Here is a 17,299-nt window from a genome sequence, read left to right as displayed (position 1 = left end):
AAAAGCTTAAACAGCTTGAATCAACATGCCATTACTAGCTAGTGACAAAAATGGATGTGTATCAGGAAAACATACAGTCAGGTGCATAAATATTGGGACATTGACAGAATTTTCATATTTTGGCCTCTATTCATCACTACAATGGCTTTGAAATGAAACAAACAAGATGTGCTTTAACTGCAGACTTTCAGATTTAATTTGAGGGTAATTACATCCAAATCAGATGAACGGTGTAGGAATTACAACAGTTTCAATATGTGCCTCCCACTTTTTAAGGGGCCAAAAGTAATGGGACTATCAACTCAGAAGCTATTTCATGGACAGGTGTGGGCTATTACCTCGTTATTTCATTATCAATGAAGCAGGAAAAAGGTCTGGAGTTAATTCTAGGTGTGACATTTGCATTTGGAATCAGTTGCTGTCGACTCTCAATAAGAGATCCAAAGAGCTGCCACTATCAGTGAAGCAAGCCATCATTAGGCTGAAAAATCAAAACAAACCCATCAGAGAGATAGCAAAAACATTAGGTGTGGCCAAATCAACTGTTTGGAACATTCTTAAAAAGAAAGAACGCACCGGAGAGCTCAGCAACACCAAAAGACCCGGAAGACCACGGAAAACAACTGTGGTGGATGACAGAAGAATTATTTCCCTGGTGAAGAAAAAACCCTTCACAACAGTTGGCCAAATCAAGAACACTCTCCAGGAGGTAGGTGTATATGTGTCAAAATCAACAATCAAGAGAAGACTTCACAAGAGTGAATATAGAGGGTTCACCACAAGATGTAAACCATTGGTGAGCCACAAACAGGAAGACCAGATTACAGTTTGCCAAACAACATCTAAAAAAGCCATTACAGTTCTGGAACAACATCCTATGGACAAATGAAACAAAGATCAACTTGTACCAGAGTGATGGGAAGAAAAGGAAATTGCTCATGATCCAAAATATACCACCTCATCAGTGAAGCATGGTGGTGGTAGTGTCATGGCGTGGGCATGTATGGGTGCCAATGGAACTGGTTCCCTTGTATTTTTTGATGAGGTGACTGCTGACAAAAGCAGCAGAATGAATTCTGAAGTGTTTCGGGCAATATTATATGCTCATATTCAGTCAAATGCTTCAGAACTCATTGGACGGCGCTTCACAGTGCAGATGGACAATGACCCGAAGCATACTGCAAAAGCAACCAAAGAGTTTTTTAAGGCTAAAAAGTGGAATGTTATGCAATGGCCAAGTCAATCCCCTGACCTGAATCCGATTGAGCATGCATTTCACTTGATGAAGACAAAACTGAAGGGAAAATGCCCCAAGAACAAGCAGGAGCCGAAGGCATTTGCAGTAGAGGCCTGGCAGAGCATCACCAGGGATGAAACCCAGCGTCTGGTGATGTTTATGCTTTCCAGACTTCAGGCTGTAATTGCCTGCAAAGGATTTGCAACAAAGTATTAAAAAGTGAAAGTTAGATTTAGGATTATTTAGTTTGTCCCATTACTTTTGGCCCCTTAAAAAGTGGGAGGCACATCTAGAAACCTTTGTAATTCCTACACCGTTCACCTGATTTGGATGTAATTACCCTCAAATTAAATCTGAAAGTCTGCAGTTAAAGCACATCTTGTTTGTTTCATTTCAAAGCCATTGTGGTGGTGAATAGAGGCCAAAATATGAAAACTCTGTCAATGTCCCAATATTTATGCACCTGACTGTATATGGAACATGAATATTTTAAATGTGAATTTTTTTCTTTAAAAAAAATGTGATGCAAATCAACAATGTTTGTACAACACTGGCATTTCTTTTAGAGGGCCATTGAACCTAAAGAGCATGCTACCTTATTAAAGTGTTTTAATAGATCAAATTTTTACAGAATTTGAGATTACCACAACATTTGCTGTGGAGCTGAGTGCAAACTATTTTCTGCTTTATCAACAAATTAAGGACAGGGGATGCTGGCTACAGTGTATTTAATGGGAATTAATGGACAGGAAGCCTGCTGTGTGTGGGAAAAAATATCGTACTCCAGGAACACAACTTTATCTGAAATATCTACCTTTCTGATTAAGTGTCTTTTACATATATACATATCTGTTTACATTATTTGATTAGTAGTTCTAAAATATATGTTTTATTTTGGTACAGGGACCTTTACGATTAATAATTTAACTAGATAGTGATATAGATAGCACAAGAATTTGTGGGAAGAGTATTGCTTACCATAAGGAGATACTCCACAGCCCGATCAGGGTTGTTGAAGCTGGCTCTAAGGGCTGCAATAACTTGCTCTCGCTCATAGCCCATGGACATGATCTCTGTTACCATGTTCTCATAAGATTGACCTGTTACTTAAGAAACACAGCAAATAAAAACTAGGTTTAATATTCAATATAAGCATATGGAGTAGTATTTAATCAATAAAACTACTAGTACTAGTATTAGTATACATTTGGTATAGCTACAGTATGTTTGGGTTTAACACCACCAGGAGACATTTTACAATTATATTATCCTTTATTTATACGGCGCCACAAGAGTTCTGCAGCGCCTTACGAAGTACAAACAAATAAGTGTACAATAAACCAGTGACTTACAATACAATGCAGGACAAGGACATGGTTTATACACATTGCTGCATTAGAATAGATTATAGCAGTCCAAATAAGTAGCAGGGAGTCAGCAATAAAGTGTTCGGTGCCCTTGGGGGAATTAAGGAGTAGCGCGCATTCTGGCTTCCCTGCCACAGCCATGTCAATATACGTTATGGCGTGGTGTATTATATGCCGCGAAAGACTACACGCCATGCAATACACAGTTTAATCACTGGGTGGCGAATGCTCCATGAATGAAAACAACATTACTGAATACAATACTGTAGCAGTGGACGGTGACCCGTGAGGCTGGCCAATTACATCCAGGCAGTGTAAACAGTCACTTCTCCAGGTGCTTGAAATTACCACGGTGTCAAGATTAAACCGCTATAGACATTACGGGCCATCCGTACTGTATACTATCACTACATGGTGTAAAGACGCCTGGCCTAAGGATGCACTGGCAGTTTTTAAATAGAGATGAGCGGGTTCGGCTTAGTTCGGATTTTCTTGTCAAAAATCGGGTCTCATGGTGCATACACGGTCAGATTTTTCTTTAGATCTGAACGATAACGATTTTAAAAATCGTTCAATCGGTCATATCTGAAAGAAAAATCTGACATGTGGGCAACAATGAACGATGCGCGTTCCCGTTTGTCAGATAACTATATCTGACATCTGATGTGTTTGCAGTCAGATTTGGTCGACTTCATTCATTTTAATACATGCTGAAATTGTTCATCTGTCAAATCTGACCGTGTTTATACACCATCAGAAAGAGGTGTCATCTTTCATGGACAAACATCATTCCTGTACAAAAGTCCAGGAATGATGTTTGTCCATGAAAGATGACGTTTTGCCTCTGAGATCCGATTTTTGGCGGGAAAATCCGAACCTGCTCATCTTTAGTTTTTAAAAAAGAGCGATCATTTCAGGTGTACTCTGCACACCTTTATGCACTGATACGCACTTTCCACATCCCTTCATCTCCCCATGTTATAGGACACAGCTTTTTTGACTATAAACCACGATTGACATTATCTTGTACACGTTAGTGTAAAGACCCACTCTAGACATGACTTGCACAATAGTACAAAAAAAAAAAAGTGTACAATACAACATCAATATCAGTTTAGAGTAATGCAGCTGGGTGACATACAGTAACTTAGAGATGGAGAGGGGGAAACTACAGAGCTATATATAAAGTTAAGCAGAGTGTTTTAAAAGTATTGTACCTGAAATTATCTGTTTTCATGATAAACTTCCCATGCGTCTTTTTACATCATGTAAAGGACAGTTTATTGTGCAGTATAGACGGCCCTGTAACGTGTACAATACAATGTCTATAGCGGTTCAGCGCAAACTGCAGCTGGGTGGCATAGCATAGAAATGACTGGTGGGGAGAAGTTGGGAGCAATGTATTCGGCAGAGTTCCTTAAGAATATTGAACCCGAATTGCGCTGTCTATTTAACACTGGGTGTGCATCTTCTGGCCAACGCTGATTATGTCACACCCCCCCTAATATTTAAATTATTTATTTAATCATGACAAAATGCAGTTCAGTACTATTGTATAGTGTAATGAATGACTGGTTCAGTAAGCCAATCAGCAGACAGCGCTACAAAAGTTTTGTTGGCTATTTGACGCATGCGCCGTGCAGTTTAGGAAAAGCGACATCTGGTGGACAGAAAGTTGTACTACATGCTCCAGCTTTTCCAGCACGATTTAGAACGCCAAGCAGCAGCACGGCAGGGCGTGACTAGCATGACGCGCTACATGGCATATGTAGCAGGACACATCTGTATGCGTTAGCAGTGTCTTTCTACACTGATAGACAACAGCGCAATCGGGGGGAGAGAGTCAGTGTATGTGCTCATACACTGCAAGTCAGTTCACAGGACGCGCCACCAGGTTGAGCTGTATGAGTGAAGACAAAATAGTAGAGGTGGAGTTGATTTCAGGACCATCTGATGTGAATTTGGGCTTGACCCTCTCCCCCTGATGCGCTATTGTCTACCTTAAAAACATAGGCCTATATTTCTGGTAGGAGTTCCTGCCTCTTACTTTCTAATGTGTTTTTGATCTATAGCTGTACTACACTATTTTTATTTTATCGTTTCAGATATTTAACAAGAACAAAAGGAAAACAGAGGATTTGGACCAACGAGAAGTTCTTGGGGTTCGTTTAGTGATGAACACACTCTGTAGTTTGAGATACTACGAACCCACTGGTGACAATTTAATAACTTAATTAATGCGGCAAATTTTCCAATGCCCACCAGTCTTCCTTTCACCAAGTCTACTGAGGAGAACTGCAGTCTGCCAGATCTTAATTGCGTTTGTTTTTCCTCTCATCAGGTTCCACCTATGCATTTTGAAGAAATTATACCCTTGTGGGTAATGAGTATGCATACTCTCCTACCTTAACTCCACACAGATAAACACCGCAACAAATGAAAGGCAAATGCATTGCATAGAGAAAAAAAAAACCTCATCCATACTCAGAACTGGCAAGAACTCAAAAGGTGATCAAGTATGCCACATGGGTGCCTGCCCATCTTTCTGGTGGCATACAGCAAAAATCATAAAAAAGTTAAATGCAATTTAAAAACATTCATGACATGAGGGGGTGTATTTACCAAAGTGCTGGTTTTATTTTATCTAGCAACTTCGACAAAATAATAGCTAAAATCTAATTGGTTGCTATGGGCAACATCTTTACTTATTATTATTCTAGTAAATATACCCCAAGGAGTTAAATTTATGGCTTGCTGTGACATTTACAGTACATCTTTGTGTAAGTGTATAAGAAGTAAAAATAAATGACGCGCCAAGACAAAAATTCACAAGCATGCGAGTCTGTCATGTGCAAATCATGCTACTGTATCCTGGATTTATTCATTTAAAACACAGTGATGCCTTGTGTTTCTAAAAAGTTAGTTTTTCAGCAGTTTCCTTAAATAACCCCAAAAATTAATATTAAGGATGTCTAGTGTTCCCGCTAGGCTGTTTTACCGGGGCGCCACCCTGCTTTCTTGCGCGGCTACCCGCTGAAACAGCCTGCGGGTGCCATCCCCAACAGCGGGTCGCAGTGTCCCACGGGTGGGGAAAATTGCATTGTAGCCGGTGAATAAATATCAGGCGCATGTGCCTAGCATTCATTCACACTAACAGCAGCACTAGGGGCAGCCCAGAATGTCCATAAGTGCCGGGCACACCACCAAGAGTGATGAATATAGGACGCGTCTTGGCCACGCCCCCTTTTCCGGCACGCACAGATGTGCCCTCTCTCTAGGTCCGGCACCGAACCTAGAGTGAAGATTAGATGTCAACCACGTGCAGATGGAATAACCTCACGAAGGAAGTTACAATTACCAAGACACCTGTGTGATAAATTGCTTGAATATTTCTAGCTTCTATCACGGCTGTAATATAAGAAGTCTAAATGCAGAGTTCAGCTTGTTTATTGTGACAATGGTTTTTGTCCGTCTCCACCAAAAACCCAATCTTCTCTATGTATTATACAATCATGTCAGAATAAAAGAAAAGTGGCCTGGTGTTAAAGAAGATGGTATAATGTGATCGGAGTGATGTCAGGTATAAAAAAACTAAAGCCAAAGCTGGGCCATGGTCTGTAATTCTAGTTTGCTCAGCATGTGCACAGGGACAGCAAAGAAACATATTGCACAAAATAAAGAATATATGTGCAAATGGGCAGAGAACAAGTTTTAGGCCTCAGTGCCTTTACTGGACAAATCCAAGGAGATAGGTAGTCTCCTCTGGCTCCTTTAAACATCCTGTTGACTCCAAAGTTTTACTGACTTGCACCAGGACCTTACATTATTTTGTCCACCACTGAATTAAGATATTTGATATTGTATATAATAGCCCAATTCAGAAGCCAGTTAAATATAGGAGAGACCTTATTAAGATATATAGATTTGCAAACTCTGAAATGAATGAAAATGACAAAATGCAGCCACATTGCCAACCTACTTTTTGAAGATTGATGTAGCCCAATTATGAATAAAAAATATATAAATACGTATAAATAAAATTGTGAAAGATAAAGAAGCACAATGCACTCAAAAATGTGTTCATATCAACTATCCCATCTGAAACTTACCTAGAGCGCTTGTGGCATCCTCAAAGAGCGATGGTCGAGAAGAATCACTGGGTATGCTATAGTAAGATATATGTATTATTACATTTTGGCAAAATTCCTAGATTACACAAACAAATCAACCTCCCCCCCCCAAAGATTTTAGAATAATGGAACTGCCTTTTAATTGGTAAGAAGATACTACAAGCAAGGCACTATCCAAAACTGGTATTAGGTAGAGTGTACCATGTTAATATTAAATCTGGCATTTTCCTTGTGATGTACCCTTTCCCCAGATGTCCCCAAAGAAAGGGCACATCACAAGTGAAATACCGCCTTCACAAGTAAAATGCAAGTTCTCCAAGGTGACAATTAGCCTACGTGTTGCTCTCCAGTACTGGAACCACAGTTCTGATTGCTCTTGCAATGCAAAGAATACTTGTAATGGGGAAAGCATCCGCTACCAGTCTGCAGATTTCAATCACAGCAGTAGAAAGGGGATGGAGGGGATGCGAGGACTGTTATGGGTCAATTAAATATTTGCAAAGTGCGGCTGCTCACATACAATGACAGCAGAGCCACACTAACCCTTTTATTGAACGCCCACAAGGGTGAGAGGTAAAAGGAACAATGTTGTGCCAGCAATGTGCAGTCGTTTCCAGCACTTGTATGCTGAATGAATATCATAATTCAGACTACGCTTTTAATAGAATTTCCTGAGGGTGATATACGGAGACATAGCAGATAAGGCTAATAACAGAAAAGTAAGGCACCAGATATAATTTTAGTATTGCCTTCCTACAACTAAAACTTCAGGGGTGAAGCGGTTCATTAACATATTTCAACTTATTTTACAAATTCAAATTTATTTGTGTAAACTCATTTACACAAAAAAAGTGATAGAAATGTAGACTTACAGAAGAGAAGCTTCTGAAATGCTGTGCAGGGAATGCACATACCTGCACTCAGTAGAAGTAGGGCTCACTGTTTCCTCAGGACTGTCAGTCTTCTCTTCAGCCTTTTCTTCAGTAGGAACAGGGGTTGGGGTGTGTACAGGTACAAACGGACTAGGTATAGGAATGTTAGGCAGTGGGTAAGGGAGAGATAGAGGGGCATTTGTACGGGCAAGTGGTGTGTATGTCAGGGGTGGTGATGCAGGGGCAGCGGTAGCAGTGCTGGCAGGCTGGGTTGGTGCAGAGGCTGGTGCTGAAGGACAAGTTGCTGCTTTTGGCTAAAGAAAGAAAAACAGATGTTTGGTTTCAGATCAAACTTATTTCAGTTTGAAGCACAAAGGCTAATTAGGTCAAGAAATTTATGGGATTTCAATAAAGCAATGAACAGTCTCATGGTATAGTGAAATTATATACATTTATAGCCATACACATACATTCCTTAAAATTAGGCAATTTATTTTTTGATTTTCCTTTTCATCCACATAATAGAACCACATTAGGTTTCAGGAGACTCAGCCAACTGTACACTTCACATTAAGGGCCGTATTCAATTAGCGGTGAAAACGGCATTTTTTTCACCAAAAAAAATGGCAACATTTTCAATACAGGCAAAAAAAAAAAAATCTGGAAAAAAAAAGTTCTCCATCCCATGCCAGAAGAGGGAAAAAAAGCAAAATCCCTATTTTTGGCTAAAAATGTGGGGATTTCTTTCTGAACCCTTTGGACACCCCCCTAATGATAAATTGCCTAAATGATTTCTTAAGTTGCGTACTTTGGCGAAAAACGCATTCGTTTTTCGCCAAAGTAAGCAACTAACAGATTTTATTTTTCAGGTAATTTATCATTGGGGGCGGGAATCCAAAGGGTGCTGAAAGAAATCCCCACATTTTTTATCCAAAAATAGGGATTTGCTTTTTTTTCTCCTCGTCTTGGATGAAGAAAAGTTTTCTCCAGTTTTTTTTCACCTGTTGCCGTTTTCGCCTGTTTTTTTAGGCAAAAATCTTGCTTTTTTTTGGTGAAAAATGTCCATTTTCGCCAATGGCAAAAAAAAAAAAAAAAATCCTGATTTCTACACTAACTGAATACGGCCCTAAGTAGTCTCTATGCTGTTAAAGTTGCCACACATGGGCCAGTCAAGCTGCTAAGCCGAAGCAATAGGATTACTGTCCAGTCAAGCTCTATATATGAATAAACCATCAGTATGTTCTCAAATAGATTCATCACTGGAAGGGGACAAGAAACTGGAAAACTTAGGAACCATAATCTTTATTGCCCTGCCACACAAACCCTCTGCGCACTTGCACAAACTCCACAGTGCACCACAATGCTCCACGACATCAGACAACGAAATAAAAAAAAACTGGATATATGAATCCATGACATTCAAGGTACACAAAATAAAGGCATGAAAACAAAAATCAGGACGGGCTCTGCTGAACAGAGAATTTGCAATCCTCCAGGAAAAGGCACACCTGAAACAAATGGATTATGACTGAGTAGAGATAGGGACTGTAGAGGATGTAAGTAGTAGAGCAGGGAATAGGGTAAGGTGGATTTTCTACGAACAATTTAAGAATGAAACAGTAGAGGAAGGGGGGCGGGGGGTTTGCTGAAGGGTTACATTGATTTGATGTCTTGTAGGGTTCCATGAGTGGGTAGTGGCAAGGGAGGAGACTTGTAAACGGAAGTGACAGGAGGTTAACATTAGGCAAAGCATAGATCAGAGGCAGATTCAATAGGGAATTAGGGAGAGTAACTCACAAGCTGGTTTCAGATATATAAAGTAGTGATATTAAGGGCAAGTAAATCAAATGGTGTAGAGGATTTGCAGAGTGGTGCAGATGATTTGGAAAGATGAGAGCTTAGTCTTGTTGCAGAATTTAGGACAGACTGAAGGAGGTCTTGATGGGTGAGGGGAATGCCAGTGAGAAGGAGGTTTCTGCAGATGAGGCAAGAGGGGAGAGAACAGATAAGTTTTAATTGCATCTTGGACAAGAAAAGGGTGTAACCGAATTCTTGAAGGGGTCTACAAGGACAAAGAGGGTGCAGTCAAAGACCCTAAGGAAGTGGACTTGGAAGACTGAGGAAACAGAGGTGCTGTTGGACTGGAGGAAGGAAAGATGTTTAAAGGTGGCCATACTCGGTGCATGGCGACAGTCGATCCGTCAGCAGACGGATCGTTTGGTCGCCGCTGGCAATAGTGCGGTCCCTGCAGACCGCACGATATGCCGGCTCCCCCCTCCTTCATCTGAATGGGATCGTACATCGCATCCCAGATCAGACGAACATGCAGGAAGACCTGGGTATGCGATTTACGATCCCGCAGCACGATATCAGGTACGATATCGTGCCCATATACGGCACGATATAGCACCTATATCGTGCTGATCCGTCGGATCGGCAAGTATATCGTGCCGTGTATGGGGGCCTTCAGACACGCTGAAATTTAAAGTGTTGGGATATAAACATCGAGACAACGCTGGTAAAACAAGAAATATGTTAGACGTAGATGTGGGCATTATCAGTGAAGTGCTTGCAACAGAGGCCTAATGAGCAAAATAGTTAGAGAGAAGGATAAAAAAAGAAAAGCAGTGGGCCAACAACAGAAGTGCAGAATCAAGAGATGGTATCTGTAGGAATGAGATAAATGCATGTTTAAAGATAGAATGTGCCAGTGGAGGGAGTCAGGTAGAAGTGGTGAGCAAGAAGCAGGCATGTAGTGAAGACAGTGAGCAGACAAGAAGTGAGAGATTATAATGGAAGTGGCAGCTTGTAGATTACTACATAAGAGTTTTCCATATTTTACTGAAAATAATTAAAATGAGCATAGTGTCTGGCATGAGGAAATCTAATGTTGAATGGTGCTGATATTGTTTTTCAAGTAGGTTGCTAAATCATTGGCTGTGATGGGAGGAAAAATTGGTGTATGTGGTAAACTGGGGTCAGGGTTTAGAAGATTGGGTGGATAATGGAGAAGTGAAAAGTTTGCTTGGCAAGTGAAAGGTCAGTGCTGTATAAATAGATTATGCATATATAGGTGAGGAAGTTCGCATTGGAGGTGCATTCCTGCAGTTACTGGATCTGTCAGACAATCCAAACCTCAAACTTGGCACACCAGAGACTGTATGGTGACTGGAGCTGCAGTGTCTAGGGATGAAATCAGCATGTTTTTTGTAGAAGAGGCAACTAGGTCAGGGGAAAAAGACAGGATAGTTACAGACAAGTAGTAATTCTAGTGAAGATGAAAAGTGGATTGTGCATAAGTATTTACTCATTACTGTGATTTGGTTGCAGGGTGGGAGCCATGAGGTAGGGTGTGCTTAAAGGAAATTAAGTTGTAGTCAGAAAGCGTGATGTTTAAGTTTGAGATGCAGCAGAAACAGAAAAAAAAAAAACAAGGGGTCAAGGTATGGTCCCCATCAGTGAGTAGGAGATGAAGTCCAATGGGAGATCACGGTTTCCAGGTCACCCAGCAGGTGCACAGGTCTAGTCATTACTCACTGACATTTTAAAAGATCCACAGGTGGAGCTAATTATTTCACTTGTGATTCTGTGAGGAGACCTGGAAAACATGCACTGTATGGGGTCCTGAGAACAGAGTTTGAGAACCTGTGGTCTAGTATAAGACTAGGTAAAACAAAATTGGGCATTCACGCATCACAGTGCTCAACACATTCATGCACATAGATGAAGTCAAGGCTGTAAACTGCATTATTCCAGCTCTGTAAGTAGATCCAATTCCAGAGCCTTCTGTGTGCTTTGCTCCTGCCCTATACTACCCAGAGATGGAAGTCCAACCTACCCATCGTGAGTGGAGTAAGACTATGCCTTGTTTCACTTCCAACATACTCTGACCGCACAAAGTTTGAAATCAGCAAATATGATAGAACAGCTTCTATTTTATTAAAATAATCTTTAGTCTGCTATTTTAGGACAGAGTAACAAAGCAGTGAGATCACAATAGCCACTTCTCAGGGTACACTACATGGTGCTAGTAGTACACTACCACTAATCCACAACACATCACATGCTGAAGAACATTTAATTAAATCTAATATAGGCATTAGATTAAAATACTTTGACAGTAGAAGTATTATACCGTTTACAATATGTCCTAACAGTTGCGACAGAGGAAATTATGTATTCTGCCTCCCAAATAAAGAGTTGTGCACCAAAGTGTTTTTTTTATCTAAATAAACTTAAAATAAAACACATTTTCTTCATCTATATTTAAAATTTAAGCAGCATTAAGGTTAATGTCAAAATAGAACTTACTTTTGTCACCATAACCACTACAAAGTTCTTCTCGTCAATTTTATATTCTTTAAGTGCTGTGTCATCATTAAGGATTTTACCTGAATAAGAAAAGAAGATCATCAAGTGAACAGTAACAATGTGTATTACATCATCTAGTGCAGGGATTCCCAACCACGGTCCTCAAGGCACACTAACAGTCCAGGTTTTAAAGTTAGCCATATTTGAGCACAGGTGTCTTAATACCTCAGCTATTTTGATTTAACAATCTGTGCTCAGCCATGGATATCACTAAAATGTGGACTGTTGGTGTGCCTTGAGGACCGAGGTAGGGAAACACTGATCGAGTGTGTCAGTCTAGCAGCTGTACAGTAAGCTCTCACTGGCTGCCTGACACATGAATGAACAGAACCGGCTGTTAAGGTTCCAAAAGCTATGGCTTATGCAATGTTTTAATCAACAATCCATTTAAGGGCTATATTTACCTGCATAAATTAATTTTTGGCCAGCAACAGGAAATGCATCCTTCCCCTTTTCAAGTTCAATTTTCTCCTTCAAAGCTTTCACCTATTGAATAAACCAAATGCAGAGATTTTTTTTATTATAATATACTAAACCTTTCATTTCATCATACCCAATGTAATAAAACAAGGAATATCTTATTTTCTCAAAAAAAAAAAAAAAAAAAAATACATATTTTTACAAATGTAAAAACATTTCTCAAATAAAAGAGGTGGAATATGTTGAAGCTCTACAAATATATATTTGATAACTAAAATTAAATATATACTTAAACAGGCAAATATTACTCACTCGTATCACTCGGAAAATACCTACATTTTCTCATGACCTCCAAAACACAATTCAAATGACTTAAGCTAGGTACACACTAAATGATGTGTGTCCAGCAATCCAACAGGCAACCCCCCCCCCCCCCCGCCAGGCCGACATATCGGGGGACAGGTACACATTACAAACTCGGTCCTCAGAACCCCACACAGGTGATGTTTTCCAGGTCACCCAGCAGGTGCACAGGCGTATTCATTACTCACTGACAGGTGGAGCTAATTATTTCACTTGTGATTCTGTGAGACCTGGAACACCTACTGGCTGGGGTCCCAAGGGTCGAGTTTGAGAACCTGTGCATTAGATGATCCGGTGTCCGATCACCCGATATGTCAGCCCCTGCAGCATCCCGTTGCATGGAGTCGTCAGCTGCATCATCAAGTTGGGCTGCATGTAGGTTGACCTGATGATTCGGCTGACTGCACGGGAGCAGGCACTGCCGACATAGTGGGTACACACTTAATTCTGATTTGTCGTTCCGATCCATCAGAATCGGGCAAATCATTAAAAAAAAATAAAAAATTGCTAAGTGTGAACCCAGCTTTACACACACACACCTAAACACAACCCCCTCATACATCTCAAAACTTATCTCGACCCCGCTCGTATAGATAAAGAAGTGGATAAATTGTTGCTACCCTTACGCCTCCTGAAAAGTGATGACATTAAAAGTTATTCTCTGATTTATACCTGCATGCCTTTAGTAGGTCATAGAATAAAGCAAAGAAACTGTTACAATAGATAAAAGTATTGTTATTCTCCAAATATATTCTAAAATGACATGGACAGATTTGTTGGTAGCCCTTAGAAAAGATCACAATTGGATTATAATGATATTTCAAAGTAATTGCTTTCTTGACATGTCTTCAATATTCTAAATCAGTCATTTAGCAAATTTAAATGGAGAAACAGTGATCGCGCAGGAAGCAGTTGGGACAGTGCTGGGTGCAGATAGCAGTTGGGGTACAGAGGGTTAAGGACAAGCAGCAGTTTGGTTAGAGCTGGGGCAAGAGGGGAGTTAGGGCAAGCAGAGCTGGGGGTAGGGAGGGGTAAGTACAACCAGCAGTTGCGACAGTGATGGGGCAAGGAGGGGGCTAGGTCAGGTAGTGCTGGGGTAGGAAAGGGTATAGGGTGGATAGCAGCTGGGGCAGTACTGGGGGCAAAGAGGTTAGGGGCAGGCAGTACGAAGGGTAGAGTGGGAACAAGAGTAGATAGCTGAGATAGCATTGGGGGCAAAGGGGAGGTTAGGAACAGGCAGTGCTGGGGGTAAGGGGTTTATGTTGAGGAACTGCAAAGTAATTTTCAGTATCCGTCCTGACAGCTGCACACTACCAAGGTGGTTTACTATAAGGAAAATCCAGTATCCCTATCCCTGCCTATAGTTATGTGTATTTATTATGGAAATAAACACAGTATGGGGGTAACCTATGGCCTGTGGGGCGATTTCAAAGATTGTCTGGGGTTTTGATTAGTATTAGATGGTCACTATGGACCAGGACAGCTGTGTAGTGAGCACTGACTAAGGACAAAATTCTGTGGCAGCTGGAGAATGGAGTGCTGGCTCTGTAGCTCACAGCAGCTATAGGTGTCCCAGAGGAATGATAGCATCATATTTATTGCTCTGAAAAAAACGCTTTACATGAATAATACAGATGCCCTATGGTGGGATTATTACCCTGCGATAGATATATCCCATATAATCTTTAATCCTCTGCCCAGAATAAGTGCCAAGGGTACTAATCCCCCCCTACAGCAGTATCCAGAAAGAACCACCAGGGGTCAGCACTGCGCACACTCAGCAATCATCGAGCGCTGTCCCCTACATACACATGTGGGGGGGGGGGGGGGGGAGTAGAACACGGGGTGCACCCCCTCCATCTTACCCAGCCTGCCTGGAGTCCCTATCACCCCTCTTCCATAGCCTCGGGGGCCCCAGGGCATGATCCCCGCGATGTACAGAGCCACTTCCTGCACACATATACACAGGACACGTCCGAGGGAGCGGGGAGTGGCAAGTGCAGAAGGCGCCGGCGGACGCGGGGATTCTGGGAGCTGTAGTTCTCACGTCTCCAGCCAGCCGGTCTGTGTCCAGCGGGGGAGGAGGCGCTTCCAGCAGCAAGAGACCGATGAGAATCTGCCGGCGGCGATTGGTTGAGGATACGCCACCGGCGGTGATGATTGGCTGCTGAGCACTGCACACCATACACAAACCCGCTGAGTTTTAAGTCCCCAACTTACTGTAGCACGTAAAAACGCGCTATAGCATGTATTTTGCAAACCCTGGAGAAAACTAGTTACTCTGCTGTTTGGAATCATTGTATGCACCTCAATGAAATGAACCAGAGAAAGCAAAGGAGAGAGTTGTTTGATATCAGAAATAAAATTATATAAAAGCATGTTAAAAGTAAAGGCGATAAGACCATCTCTAAGCAGCTTGATGTTCCTGTCACTACCTTTGAAAATATTATTTCACCTACTGTGAAGCATGTAGGTGGCTTGGGGCTGCTTTGCAGCTACCGACACTGGTGCCTTATATCTGTGCAGGGCACAATGAAATCTCAAGACTACCAAGCATTCTGGAGCGAAACAAACTCCTTAGTGTCAGAAAGCTGTGTCTCAGTCGCAGGTCCATGGGTCCTCCAACAGGTTAGTGATCCAAAACACACAGCTTAAAGCACATTGGACTATTCTGAAGTAGAGATGAGTGGTTCGGTTTTGCTGAAAACCGAACACAACAGAACTTTGGGGTTCCAAGTTTAGAGTCCCGGTTTAGATCACTTTGGGCTTCCGAGTAGATTAGAGTCCCGACTTGGGTCTACTCGCCAAGTTCGGAACAGTGATCTAAAAACCGGATGTCGCTTGTTTTGGATTCCATTTAGGCCCCTCCCTTGTTTTCAGGTGCTGTGAGGTGGTCAAAACTGGCTGGAAATTAATGTTATTGTTGTTAATACTATAGGAACAAAAACAGGTCCATGTTATATGATTTTTCCTTTTTTAAAAAATCCAAGACCAAACCACTTGAGGGTGGTTTTGCTAAAACCAAAACATGACAATGATTTAGAACCAAAACACAGAGGTCCGCGCACATATCCATTCTTCATATCTATTGGCCTTCTATCAGCTGTGAACTGAATCCTATCTAACATCTATGGAAAGAGCTGAATCATGCAGTCTTGAGAAGGCACCCATTAAACCTTACACAGCTGGAGTAGTTTGCTCAGGAAGAGTGGGCAAAACTTTCTGCTGCCAGGTGCAGTTTCTAGATAATTTTATTTAAAAAAAAAAAAAGATGGGGCCATGCCCACAGTGGGACTGTGTGGCTGTGATCAATCTCCCCTGCTGTTTGTAATCTCCATATGCTAAGATTTGCGGGGATCAAAAACTGTGCATTGATTATGCGGTCTGCCACAGTCTGAATGTATCGAGTGCGGGGCTACTCATGAGCCTGCCAGCACTGTGACAGTGTGTGTATGAAGCCAGCCCCTCAGACCCAGAACCTCTGTAATTTAAGAGTGTCCTAGTTTTATGGGACCATTTGACAGTGTGTGGCCCTGGCGAAGTTCAAACCTAGGCAAAAACCTAATCCTGGTCAAACCACACACCATGCCAAATTTAGTGGCGCCAAGTACAAAAAACTCTAGCCGTGCATAAAGGAGAGACATTCTTACTTAATATATAGGTTTTCGATAAACAGATGACTCAGAGCAAAATGCTTACTATTGATTTTATAGATAAAAAGTAAATGAGTATTGAATAGTAAAAGTAGTTTATGAACCAAAATCATCTCCTTTTTCCAAATGTAATAGAATATATGCTGTTCTAGTTTGATACTTGCCATTCTCTATATTGGGTTTTTCAACATTCCTTAACTGCAGAAGTGAAAAAAAAGAGTGCCCAGCATAGATTTCTAAATGACTAAAGCATCACACTTTGCCAAGGAAAGATGAGGGGGGGGGGCAATTATTTATTCTAGCAGTACGCCAACTGTGGGTTGCTAGCACCATGTCATGGGGTTGTATGATGTGGCTACATTATCCGCAGTAGCCCAGGACCAGAGTCGGGCAACACCTAATCTTGCATATATTTGCAGATTACCTCTCTGGAGAACCCATGGAGCATAAAGGGTCTGGTTTCTGTTCAAACAGGAGTCCCACTCCACATGCCTGATTGGTGCCAGGCAGTCTCTACCTGGGCACTCGCCACACATCAGGGGGAGCACTTCAAATCTTTGGCCACTGGAGACCTTCTGGAATCATCTGCTAGTACCCCAGAGGCAGAAAGACCAAAAAGTCTGCTCCTCAGAGAAATCAGGATGCTGCCTAACTACCTACTGGAATAGGTCCAAACAACACCAGACAACTGCAAGGCACTACCACTACGGAGAGCTGTTAGTACCCAGATGTCAGGTGAACAACGATAGTGCACTCTTAGAAAGTCACCGCCCTGCTGCCTACCATGGCCAAAAGGGATACCGCCCATCAGTCACCCGGCTGTACAATCCTCCCAGGAGCCCCCAACAATTCCTTAAGCAGTTTTGTGTTTCCTAACTTTGCCCCA

The 17,299-nt window shown here is 41.6% G+C and overlaps 1 protein-coding gene across 2 annotated transcripts in view; it reads right to left on the bottom strand.

Annotated features, from left to right (window-relative positions):
* The window catches only part of RAD23B (RAD23 nucleotide excision repair protein B), a 28,323-nt gene that overhangs the window by 7,335 nt on the left and 3,689 nt on the right, over positions 1 to 17,299 (bottom strand). The window contains exons 2-6 of one of the 2 annotated variants that reach the window (XM_088472601.1): positions 12,382 to 12,463; positions 11,918 to 11,997; positions 7,649 to 7,920; positions 6,714 to 6,769; positions 2,216 to 2,337 (exon numbers count right to left, since the gene is read on the bottom strand). In XM_088472601.1, the coding sequence (XP_088328727.1) occupies positions 2,216 to 2,337; positions 6,714 to 6,769; positions 7,649 to 7,920; positions 11,918 to 11,997; positions 12,382 to 12,463 (612 nt within the window). Of the gene's footprint in view, positions 1 to 2,215; positions 2,344 to 6,713; positions 6,770 to 7,648; positions 7,921 to 11,917; positions 11,998 to 12,381; positions 12,464 to 17,299 lie in introns of both variants that reach the window. The other variant, XM_088472600.1, reaches the window with a different exon arrangement.

This window comes from Taudactylus pleione, unplaced genomic scaffold (assembly GCF_031769625.1).
Source record: "Taudactylus pleione unplaced genomic scaffold, aTauple2 ptg000127l, whole genome shotgun sequence".
Taxonomy (NCBI): domain Eukaryota; kingdom Metazoa; phylum Chordata; class Amphibia; order Anura; family Myobatrachidae; genus Taudactylus; species Taudactylus pleione.
The sequence above is the reverse complement of the archived record's forward strand: the minus strand, read 5'-3'. Positions and strand labels throughout refer to the sequence as shown.